This window comes from Garra rufa, chromosome 5 (genome assembly GCF_049309525.1).
Source record: "Garra rufa chromosome 5, GarRuf1.0, whole genome shotgun sequence".
Classification (NCBI taxonomy): domain Eukaryota; kingdom Metazoa; phylum Chordata; class Actinopteri; order Cypriniformes; family Cyprinidae; genus Garra; species Garra rufa.
Genome location: NC_133365.1, coordinates 53694676 through 53707635, shown reverse-complemented (window position 1 = coordinate 53707635; position 12960 = coordinate 53694676). Strand labels below are relative to the sequence as shown.

The 12960-nt window shown below is 34.0% G+C and overlaps 1 protein-coding gene across 1 annotated transcript in view; it reads right to left on the bottom strand.

Moving 5' to 3' along the window:
* Positions 1-1970: 1970 nt before the first annotated feature.
* The window catches only part of tspoap1 (TSPO associated protein 1), a 127360-nt gene continuing 116370 nt past the window's right edge, over positions 1971-12960 (bottom strand). The window contains exons 34-38 of the mRNA XM_073840146.1: positions 11860-11913; positions 9901-10004; positions 9749-9820; positions 7334-7453; positions 1971-5629 (exon numbers count right to left, since the gene is read on the bottom strand). Coding sequence (XP_073696247.1) covers positions 5375-5629; positions 7334-7453; positions 9749-9820; positions 9901-10004; positions 11860-11913 — 605 coding nt within the window. The 3' untranslated portion in view covers positions 1971-5374. The remainder of the gene's footprint in view (positions 5630-7333; positions 7454-9748; positions 9821-9900; positions 10005-11859; positions 11914-12960) is intronic.

Genomic DNA, 12960 nt, shown 5'->3' with positions numbered 1-12960 from the left:
TTGGGCTGAAGAGGAAGATGTCTGAAGAACCCTGGTAGGACCACTGGAGAAGAAGAAGAAGGAGGCAAATATGGCACTACTGGGCTAGGTATGGATGTAATTGAGCCATAAAACACAAGTTCTGATGGGTAATGTATGGTTATGGTTATACTAAGATGTGCATGAAATGGGAAGCAAATTATTTGGTACATTTCTTGTTTCTTTTTTAATGTATATACTGATGCACGACTTTATATATTAATGTTCTGCATAAATATTTTGACTGTAATGTTTGTGAGAGCAAATAATCATGTTAGACTCTCCACTGACGCATGCATGCAATTTAAAAATTCTAAAGTTTTATACATTTTTGGAATTCGATAGATCGTCAATTGTATTTAGTATTATTTATTAACTGACAGCATGTAGAACATTTTGTAAAAGTAGTGTATGTGCAGCAGTTCCTGTTTAACAAAGTGCTAAAAATACTTTTTATCTGACATTGTAGTTTTCCTTTTCTCTCAAACCAACAGCAAAAACAAAAATGAGTATTTTAAGATAAATATCTGTAACAAAACTCATGTTCTTTTGAAAGAAAAAGCTTACTCATGTTGATCAAAATGGCTGCCGTCTGATGTAAGGAAGACGCTTGTGGTGCCACCGCTGGCATTTGCGAGTGACGCATTACTTATTCTTAAATTTTACATTTTAATTAAGTTGTTTACAAAAACTGTTGTAGAAACTTAACCGTAATTCATCTAAATGCATGTTGCAGTATATTTGTTGCACGTAATGATCATTTAGTTCAATGAATTATTAATTGCTAAAAAAGTCTACTTTGCATATTGCATGTTCAAATACCAATCAATCAAACTTGATTTCCTGAAACGTTAAAGTTTCAGAGTTTGAAGTCTGTATAGGGTTTGGGTGCGGTTCACGAGATGTGCAGAAGTGGAAATGTGTGCGTGTTAATGTGAAGGAGGAGTTTGAGATCTCCAGCGTTTCTGCAGAGGAGACGTGGACACCTGGACACCTGGACATTGGGATGTACAGTGCAGTCATCCATAAAGTAGAAAGCACTACTAAACCCCTCGCCACAGTGTAGTGTTTCCTACTTTATGGATGAGTGTACTGTTGGCTGCTGGGAAACTTCACGCCGCTCGATGCAGAACGACAGGAAAGAGAAAAGAGGAACTGGCTTGGTTTCGTAAAGCCGTGCACGTCTCATGGTGTCAATGCACGTCCACGTGAGGCGGCGGCATGCTTGCACAAACTAAAGCCAGGTTTCTCAGATTGATGTTGCTGTAAAATCATTAAAAATGTCTTGTGTGATGCATGTTGTCCAGATTTTTAAACTTCAATAAAACAGAAACCAATAAAACACTGTCTCTGAGTCAAGGTTGTTATTGTTAACTAAAACTGAAAACTAAAATAAAACTCAAACTTTTTTTGTCTCTTGTTACTTAAATTAAATGTTAATTGAAATGAAATTAAAACTTTTATTATATAACAAAAAGACATTTTAACTGAAGTAATATTAAAACATTTTTGTTACTTGAAATAAATGTTAACAAAATAAAAGACAATTCAACGACTAAAAAAATGATTACTTAAAAGGTAATTTCAAATAAAACTTTCATTTCAATTTTCATTTAGTTTAACTTCATGACTACCATAACTAAAACTACAACTGAAAATTAATAAACCACTGTATAGACATATAAAAATATATAAATATATAAATATAAAAAAACAATCTACTAAAAGTGAAAAATACTATACTATACTAATACTAAAAATACTAAGCTAAAATTAAAAATAAAATAGAAAATGTAAAAATAAAAAAAAATTCAAAATATTCAGAAAAACTATTACATCTATTATATATAGCATCTTATAACAGAAAAAATAGTTTCAAATGATTATTTTGAACACACACACATACATATGCATATACACACACATATTAAATACATCACAACAGAAACCCATTTTATGTGAAAATATACTTTATTTCTGTAAAAAGTCCATATTGCAACAAGTCTTGTCATTCACTTCAAGTAAATCACTACAACTTTCCCCACAAAGCAAGATGCCCGTGTGACTATCCAAAAACAAGGTTTCGGCATGCACAAAAGAAACCCAAAAAATGCTTTACCAAAGGAAGCCATATTTACAGATGAGTTTCCAAAAAATGCATTACAAAAATGTACAAAAAAACATCCTTCAGGACAGACACAAGAATAGAGTCTCGTTCTCGCTGTATGAAAATATCATACCTCATATCACAAAAATACGCCGCCTCCTCCGCTCACGGCCGAACACAGCTACGTGCAACTACTACCACACATAAATAGAATAAATAAGGCCGAGTACAGATGGAAACCCATCATGCATGCAGTCATTACAAAACACAGCTGTAGTAAACTTGAAGTTAAGACTAAATAAGGTCTTATAAGGCTAGTTTTTATTATGGCCTAGGATACGCCTAATTGCAGTATAGCAACGGTTACGATGGTAAGGTCTGCGGCCTGTGCGTTCCTCAGCTTCACCGTGGCAGGAATCACAGCATGCGTCTGGATTATATAGTGCAGCGAGGGGAAAAATCACCTGACTAGTTGATATTAAGGGGCTGTACAGTGCATCACTACCCATGAAATGATCAAGGATGCTTGTTTGGTGACATACGCAATCTACAAGAATGCTAAAACACGGCTTTCTTTGTATATTCTGTTCTGCCAGTTAGAGAAACGGTTGAAACTTTCACCTACTTCCTGTCTGTGAGGACATTTGGGCTTTGGCTCCGCCCTTTCCAAACGCCTGGCGTTCTGTGATTGGTTGCTGTGGTGACGTGCAGAGCACCTCAAGGTTTGGCAAAATTGTGTGGTTTGGACAGTCTCGCCTGAGAAGAGCAAGAGCTGACTTAAGACGTGAAACTGATGAGCGGTTCGACCTGAGAAATGATTGCATGTGAGCCCTGTATGACCACAAGAACCGGCGGCTGAAGAGAGAAAAACAAACGCATTATATTGCAACGCAAAGTTATAGGGTGTGAGGTGTTACGCTCACATGCTGTGCCTTTATTACAGCGCTCCTAAAACGGAGGAAAAGAAATTAGGAACTAAGCAAGAGTTAAGACAGAGCTCATGCAGAAAGAAGCCAATGTTTCTCATTTTTAAAAATGAGTGAATTATTATTGTCGCTATTGTAAAGTGAGTTCCATGTTGATGAGTTTGAGAAAAGGCGAAGCAGAACTAAATACAAAGTTCATTACAAACAGTAAAAGCTTCAGTGCAGCATCAGATGCACAATATTAAGTTTACAGAGAAAGATCAGCATTTTCTGGTTCGAAATGCCGTTTTTGCATGCAAATAACACAAATCTGATAATAAACATGTATTCTTGTTTTTTTGAGCAAATGCAAGCATATTGTTCCATAAAAAAATATGCATGAAAATGTAATTGATCGCCAAAATGAGCACAGAAGTATGGAAGCCTGTTAAAAAATAAAAATAAAAAAGGTAATCACATTTTATCTCACAATTCTGACCTTTTTTCGGAGAATTGAGAGATAGACTTAGAACTGTAAGAAAAGTATTTTTTTCCCTTCAGAACTGCACTTTATAACTCGCAATTACAAGTTCTAACAATTACCAGAAAAAAAAGTGAGAATCGCAAGAAAAGTGAGAATTGCGAGATATAAACACACAATTACAAGAAAAAAATCAAAATGATGAGAAATGTCAGAACTGCAAGATATAAACACGCAACTACAAGAAAAAAGTCAGAATTACGAGAAAAGTCAGAATTGTGAGATAAAAGCACGCAATTACAAGAAAAAGTCAGAATTGCAAGTTATAAATCAGCAATTAGAAGAAAAAAATTTGAAATCATGAAAAGTCAGAATTACGAGAGAACTCAGAATTGTAAGATAAAAGCGTGCAATTTACGAGAGATATAAACAAAACTACAAGAAAAAATGTCAGAATTGCAAGATATAAACACACAACTACAAGAAAAAACAGAATTACGAGAAGTCAGAATTTCAAGATATAAACGTAACTACAAGAAAAAAAGTCAGAATTACGATAAAAGTCAGAGTTGCGAGTTATATACACGCAACTACAAGAAAAAGTCAAAATTATGAGAAAGTCAGAATTGCAAGATATAAACACAACTACAAGAAAAAAAAATCAGAATTACGAGAAAAGTCAGAATTTCAAGATATAAACGTAACTACAAGAAAAAAGTCAGAATTACGATAAAAGTCAGAGTTGCGAGTTATATACACGCAACTACAAGAAAAAAGTCTGAATTACGAGGTAAAAGTCCGAATTGCAAGATATAAACGCAACTACAAGAAAAAAGTCAGTTACGTGAAAAGTCAGAATTGCATTAAAAGTCAGAATTGCAAGATATAAATGTGCAATTACAAGAAAAAAGTCAGAACCAGAAAAAAAAAGTTGGAATTACGAGTTTATATCCCGCAATTCTGATTTTATAACTTGCAATTGCGAGAGATAAAATTCACAATTAAATATTTTGTAGTGGCAAAAACAGGCTTCCATGCTGACGTGCATAGGATGGATATAATAAAACACTATTTCCAGTAGGCAAAAAGAGTATTAATACAACAAGAGTACTAATGAAATAATCGGAAACTGCAGAATATATTGTGATATACTGTACATATGAAAAGCTTTTGGCCGGTCGGTGATCATTCAGATTTTCTCCAGTAAAAATGAACGAGTAATAAAACGCAAATATTTGAGTTCAGTTCAGTCCAGACTGTACTGGCTTAAATAACCGGTTTGTATCATTCTAGCCTTAACCAGTTAACACTAGCAACATTAAACAGGTGAAGGGACACAGTTCTGAAGTCTTGGACCCTACTTGTAGTGCAAAATATTTTTGAAGTGACAAAAAATTGTCACCCTCCTTCGCTTTAATTTCCAGAATTCCTGGAATAAATATCATGTCAACATATCTCCTCTAAGTGTGCTTTGCCTTTCAGTGGTTGATGTTTGTGAACACTAGCAGATGGCTATTCATGTCTATATACTGTTTTATATGTAGTTAAGCATTTATTTTGAACATTTCACTACCTTTTACTCTTTAAATGAGTATTTTCATAGCTTTTTGACAGGCATGAGCTCTAGTCACAGCTTCAATGGGTTCAAATGGTCAAACCCATTTTACTATTTGCACAAGTATTGCGAGTATTTGCTTTTCGAAAAGAAGAAACAGTTTGACAGACGAAAGCGCTGGTAAATCTGCATCATTATGGCAAAAATCAGAGAACGAGAAGAATTCTCCTATCGGACGGACGCACGCACACTCAAACTGACACTGACACACGAGAAAAAGTGCAATCTGCAGATCTTCAGGCTCACAGCTACTCCTTCTTGCTGGAGCCCAGTTTTCTGAAGAGCTTCCTGCCCTTAGAGAAGAAACCTTTCTTCTTTTTCTCTGGCAGGGAGGCATCGGGGAACGGAGGGGTTGCGGACGGAGACGAGCTCAGGGTCGGTTTCTGATCAGAGTCCAGCTCAGGGTTCGGCTCAGGGTTCGGATCTGGCTGAGCTGGTGGATTCAGGTCTGTTTGAGAGGAGTTTGCGGGATCAAGATGCTCAGACGATTCTGTCTGGCTCACCTGGGAGAAAAACAGATGAAAGATGAAGGTAGGCAGGTAGCTAGCTGAGATTTTAATGCAATGTCAGCAGCTGTATACTAAAAATAATACTAATAATTAAAAAAAACTTTAAACTTTTTCTGCTAAGATTTTATGAATCAAGTCCTTGAGGGACCTGGAAGAATTTCTACCAATTACATAAGTAAATAAAAAATAATAAAATAAAGTAAAAAAAAAAAAAAAAAAAAAAAAGATTAAAATTAAATAAGGTTTGTAACTTTCCACTAGGGATGCACCAAAATGAAAATTCTTGGCTGAAGCCGAAGAAAATTGCACACTGGGTCGAAGGCCGATTACCGAACATGGTTTTTCGTGTTTTCCACCCATGCATTTAGCAATTTTTTTCACCACTGCATAAAATAAATAGCCAAAATATGCTTTTTACAGTTTTGTCTTGCTTTTTAAAGGCAAAAATCAATTACAAAACAACAATTTAAAAAATATTTATTTAACACTAAACATTTTTAACATTCTAGTAGACATTATAGCCTACCAACAAAGCACAATTCAACTTAAAATCAATACGTTTGTAAAATAATATTTTTTGGCCATTTTTAAGACCCCCTTCTTGAATCAGGCATGTGTTTTTAATGTACAAATAAATGCAGCCAAATAAATGTTTGCTGCATTATTGTAAGTTGCTTTGGATAAAAGCATCTGCTAAATGAATAAATTAATAAATGTAAATGTAATGTAAATGCATTAGTGCACGTCTCTATTTGATCGCCTCATGTCATTGTTCAGTATCATCTATTCAGCCTTTTCGCTTATTCGGCCAAACACCGAAAAAGCTTTTATTTGCTATTTTTGGCTGCCGAACATTCGGTGCATCCCTACGTTCTACCAATTACATAAGGGTTGTATAATAAAATAATAATAATAAAAAAATAAAAAAAATAAAAAGATTACATCTATGTAAGATGACGGAGATTTCAAATCTTGTACTGCATGTATGAAATGGTATTGTGGGAATCTACAGCAGCAGAAAAAAATACAGTAACAGACACAGGTCTAACAGACATCTGACACTCTCATGATCTTTAAAATGCTTTAGCTTGAATTACAAAACAAACGTATGAGTTTAAAGGTCTAGTTCACCCAAAAATGACAATAGTGTCATCATTTTTCCACACTATCTGTACATTTTTTTCTGTAGAACACAAAAGATGATATTTTGAAGAATGCTGGCATCCAAACCACGGTTATGTTCTGTTTTTTTCTAGACAACCAACCAAACTCTCTAAAACTTCTTTTGTGTTTCACAGAAGTCAGTCAGTCACACTGATTGGAAAAAAGGGGATGGAGTCTAAATGATGACAAGTAATTTTTTTGGGTAAACTAACCTTTAAAGCATGTGAATTGATTATATAATTAATAACCCTTTCAGTTTATTGTTTACAGACACTAAAGAGGGTTTGCTGCAGTTTGGGTCAGATCTATGAAACACTTACGGTCACTGTTTAAAGTGAACACCTCTCCTGTGCTTCTGAAAATCATGCAAAAAAAAAAAAAAAAAACAAACACATAAGACGACATGCAGAACAAAAGAGCTGGAGAAACTAATGGTGTTAATTGATGGACAGAACAGAATGGAAAATGCATGCAATGATTAATATTAATGCATGCAATAAACACACACACACACACACACACACACACACGCACCTGTGAATCTCTGCGGCTCTCCGTCACTGTGTGCTCCGTCCTCGCTGCCTCCTCTTCGGTCTCTGGAAAAGCTTGCAGGAAGTTGGATGGCACAAGGCCTTTGTGTCCATTCAGATCCCCCTGAAAACCAAACAGACCCATCATGCACTGCTGCTTTCCTCAGTCATTCAATCATATTGAATGTGTTCATGGCCAAACTTGGGGTTTCAGAAATACAGAGGTCCAAAACTGAGCGATTTGTATTCCCTTGTTATACATATGTGCATTTGCCCTCCATTTAATCTGGATAACAAAAGCTTAGATAACAATCTTTTTTAGCCTTTTTTCAGTATTTTTCAAAAGTAAACAAGAGAAATGTAATGAAAATAGCATTTAGGTTTGAAATTAAAAAACTTGAATTGGAAAATTATAATAAAATAAAATATTTGTAAGGGAACTATCACTTTAAATTTTCAGCACAGACCAGCAATTAGGGTTGCCACCCGTCCCTTAAAATATGGAATCGTCCCGTATTTGAGAAAGAAATTGCGCGTCCCGTTTTGAATCAATACGGGACGGGTTTTGTCCCGTATTTTTTATATAAAAAAAATTAAAAGCAGCGTCTCATGCAAATAATCACTGCGGTAAAGCCAGCCGCGGTTCAGAAAAACACGGTCAAGCCAGCCGCGATTGATTTTAAGCGTGCGCGCATATTACAGTGATTACGGTAGTTTCAGAAACAACACAGAGAGAATGCGCTTGCAGAGCGCTTTTCATTTAGACGCCCAGGACTGAGAGATAATACTACAAAATGCTCGTGAATTTTTACTTACTTATTTATTTGCATTTCTGCTTTAATATCCGTTTTATTTATTGGTGTACTTGACGGTTCTTTTCTGAGAAATGGGACATTATTAGACTTTAGAGTCTAATAAGTAGAAGAAAAAAAAATGATCAGTTCTCATTCAGGACGGCCCATATTATATGCAAAACTCATATGAAACCTTTTTACTGCAGCATTTTTTAGATATGGGACATTATTACATTTTAATGTGGTATATAGACCCCCCCCCCCCCCCCGAATGCGTTCCTTATTTTTGGGTATTAAAAGTGGCAACCCTACCAGCAATTGACATCAATATACAAAGGACGCATTCAGTTGGAGGTTTCTTGTCAAATTAAAGGTAAAAAGAATGAGACAAACAAAGAAAAAAATTAAAGAACTAACATTTATTGCAACTATTGCTGAGAGGAAGATAACCTTCTACTATTAACATAAGAGAATTAAAAATAAAAAAGGTCCTCGGTGAGCTCCTTTGTCTTAGCCATGACTGTCCACAAACCAACAGCAGAGAGCTTCTGTTTTTCACCTGTTGAGTTGATTAAAACAGCTGTTCCCAATGAATCCGGGTAATTAGGATGCTTTAGAACAGCTTGGACTATTTGGAATGGTATAGAACTTTGGATTTTCCCATAGACTGTGACAGTTTGCAAAGTGTATGAATAATTTTGGACATGCCACTTTTTATTCAAATGTAAATAAAAGATAAGTAATACGTTTTTCCACAATGATGCCTCTTGTACATCGTCTTATTTTCTTTTAGGATAAGCTTCTGTAATTTCCGGTCAAAAAACTTGCTGGTTAAATAAAAGTAACTTTAAGTCAGAATTTGACAGGGGTATGAATAATTTGAGGCTTGACTGTATATATAAATAAAATAAAATGAAAAAATATATAGAGCCTTGTATAACTGGTCCACTCTACTGTTATTCCAAGCACATTTTTGCAGAAGAGGATTTTTTTTCCCCATCGATATACATAGGTGAAGTACAAGTCTACATTATAAACAATAGTTTATCATTCAAATACATTGCGAATATAGAAACGTTTGGATTTGTGCTGAACATTTTGGATTTTTCGCTTTGTTATTGTTTCTTAGCTTTATATTTTTTTCATTCTTGTTCTGTTCTGAATACCGTTACATTTAAATGATTGGTTTTGGAGTCAGGGGAACTAACGTATAGCTATGTTTATAGTGTTTATACAATGTTTTGCTTGATTTGGTATCATTTCTGATATTATTACGCTCTAAACAAAACATATTTAGTGAGCAGTGGAATGTTTAGAGAGAGAGTGTAATAATATCAGAAATTATACCAAACCAAGCCAAATATTGTATAAACACGTTTGGAGAGAGTGGGTTAAGCAGTAAGCACCAATCAATGAGAGCCATTTTAAACTTAAAAAAGCTGATCAAAAATATTTTGAGGACCAATTTACATCCTCCAAATACATCGACATAAACCCGCGCTTGCTCTGTCTTATATGCAAGCATGCACTGCCATGATCTAATGAACTTGTTAATGCCAGATCTTTAAAAACAAATACCTAATTAAGCTCAAATTAAGCACTGCACAGGCATGAAAGAAACTCACATAGTAGAAGCCATCATCATCCATGTCACCGAAGACGTAGATAATGTCGCCCGCACTGAAGGTCAGTTCAGCCTGGAGAAATAGTACATTAGACTCATATGCTGGAGACTGTTTACTAGTAAGGAGCTTTTATGTCACAGTAATAAGGTCACCTCTATGTCTGCATTAGGAGAGCTCTCTCTCGGGTCGTAATCAAAGATGGCCACCATCCTGCGAGGTCTGGAGCTTCCCATCGCGCCACCGGAGCGACTGAGGTCTGCAAGTCAAATGCAACATCTTAATGAGCATCGTTACAACCGCAGAGAATTTAAGTAGCGCTCAGGGTGAAAAATGACACAGAAATGCCAGAAAATATGTATTTATCTAATACTAATCATTTGATATATTTGTTTAGACTCTACTCTAGAGTTTATCAGGTGATGGTCTGGTGTCTCCACAGATATTGCAGTGATTGAATGTGAAGGAAATGATCTCTACGACCTCAAAACATAAAATGACAATTATATCTACATCTACTGTGATGGTAGACAGTTAAAACTGAATAATCTAACAGTGAATCGACAACAACTTCAGATGTATTCTAGCATTTTGTGCATTATTTAGGACTGTGTTAATATTTGGTGTTGATTTAATTTTATGACTGACAGCCATACTTGTTGACTGAGGATTTGAATTAACAGATTTGTTTGCTGTGAAATGTATATGATGAAATTACATTATTAAAAAAGTAACTTTTTTTTTACTTTATTATTTTGGAACCTATGATTATTTTTTTCAGGATTCCTTAATAAATAACAAGTTTAAAAGAACAGCATTTATTCAAAAATATAAATCTTTTCTAAAAATGTAAATCTCTGCTATCGCTTTTTATTAATTTAACACATCCTTGGTGAATAAAAGTATTAATTTCTTTCAAGAAAAGAAAGAATAAAAATGTACTGACCCCAGACTTTTGAACAGTAGTGCATATTGTTAGAAAACCATTCTATTTTAAATAAATGCTGTTCTTTTTAACGTTTTATTTATGAAAGAATCTTGAAAAAGTAGTAAGCAGCACAACTCTTTCCAACACTGATAATAAGTCAGCATATTAAAATGATTTCTGAAGGATCATGTGACACTGAAGACTGGAGTAATGATGGTGAAAATTCAGCTTTGCATCACAGGAATAAATTATATTTTAAAGTATATTAAAATAAAAAAACACTATTTTAAATTGCATTAACATTTCACAATATTGCAGTTTTTTTCTTAAATTTTGAATTTTTACTAAAAATTCAGAGATTTTTCTAGCAAATGCAAATGTATATCTCACAAATTTTTACTTTATCTCAAAATTCAGAGATTTTTCTAGCAAATGCAAATGTATATCTCACAAATTTTTACTTTATCTCAAAATTCTGAGATTTTTTCACAAATTGCAAATTTATAATTCATAATTCAGTTTATCTCCAGTTTTCAGTGTCATAAGATTCTAACGGCTTCTGAAAATTCAGCTTTGCATCACAGCAATTAATTACATATTAAAATATATTCAAACAGAAAACTGTTATTTTAAATGGTAATATTATTTCACAATATTACCGTTTTCACTGCAAGTCAAATACATATGTTATGCAGGTTTATGATCAGTAAACTTCAAGCTATGCAAGCTTGATTTATCACTTTCATGTAAACAAGTGTCATGGCAGAGAAATAGTTTGAAAACAATTTAGCTGAGCAAGTTAATTAAACAATCAATTAAATGGTTAGTGACAAACATGAAAGAAACTAAATGAAATGCATGTAAATTACGTGCAACTCATTCTGCATTTGTGTTTAAAAAAAACTTTTTTTGTAAACCTTCTGCATGATAAACAAAAAGGCACTTAATGACACTCTTCAAGACAAACACTGAAAGTACATGCATAGTGAACCAAATCAAGCATGATGCACTAAAGACATGAGCACAACTGTCAAACGAGAGGCTGAGAGATCATTAGTGGTTAGATCAGAGACGAGGATGTGTTGGATGCAGATCTCCAAGGTAACTGCATGCAACGCTGCATCAGTATGTTAACATGCTGGAAACGTGAGAGAGAAACGCAGGACGGGACAGGAGGAGCTCAAACCTTGACTGGAGGAGTCCATAGCGGACGTGTCGTCCCACACCGCAGCTGACTCCACTGGAAAAGGACAGAAGTGGGCGGGGAAGGAAGGGTTAGACACAATCTGATTGGCTGCCTGACCTTGATTGACATTTGGGCTCATGGGGAAAAAAGACAAATCAAACTAAACAAAACCAGCCAGGTTATGAGACACAAACACACACACACGCACAAACACACACTTCAAGCAGTCAGCGGAAGCGAGATGGAGAGTTGACCAAAGGGGGCTGTGAGTCCAAACATTAGAAAACACTAATTTAAAGAAATCATTCCAGGTTTAATACAAGTTAAGTTTGACAGCATTTGTGACATTGTCATTTAATACAAAAATATTTTAATACATCATTATTCAATTATTTTTCTTTCATTTCTAAAATAAATTTTTAAAAATGACTATCGAGAGAGAAGGTAGATGATTACTAAATGTCATTATAATTTGAAATTTTCTAAAGTTTTCTAAAAAGAAAAACAGCATTTGTTACAAAGTCAACGATCACAAGTTATTTTATATTACATATAATAATTATTATTTTAATATATTAGTATTAGTATTATTATAGTTGAAAAATATAGCTTTTGTAAAATAGTGAATTACTACTTACCACTTATGTTGTTTTTTATTATTTATTTATTTAGTTAGTGTTTCTGCCATGACTTGTTTCAGTCATGAAATTCAAGTAATTGTGACTTTTTATACTGTTATGAGATAAAAAGTCAAAATGATATGATATAAACAGAATTGGGTGATAAAAATTCAAGTCAACTATCATAAGTTATTTTATATTATATATAATTATTATTAATTTAATTGTTTAGATTTGTTGTTATTACTGTAATATATTATTATTATTATTATAGTATGACTACAATAATTTTTTATCTCACAATTCATACTGTTCTCTCATAATGATGAGATAAAAAGTCAAAATTTTGAGATGTAAACAGAATTGTGAGATATAAGCTTGCAATAGCAAGAAAAAAGTCTGAATTCTGAGATATAAACTTAATTGTGAGATATACATTTGCATTTTGCCAGAAAAATCTCAGAATGTTGAGTTCAAATTC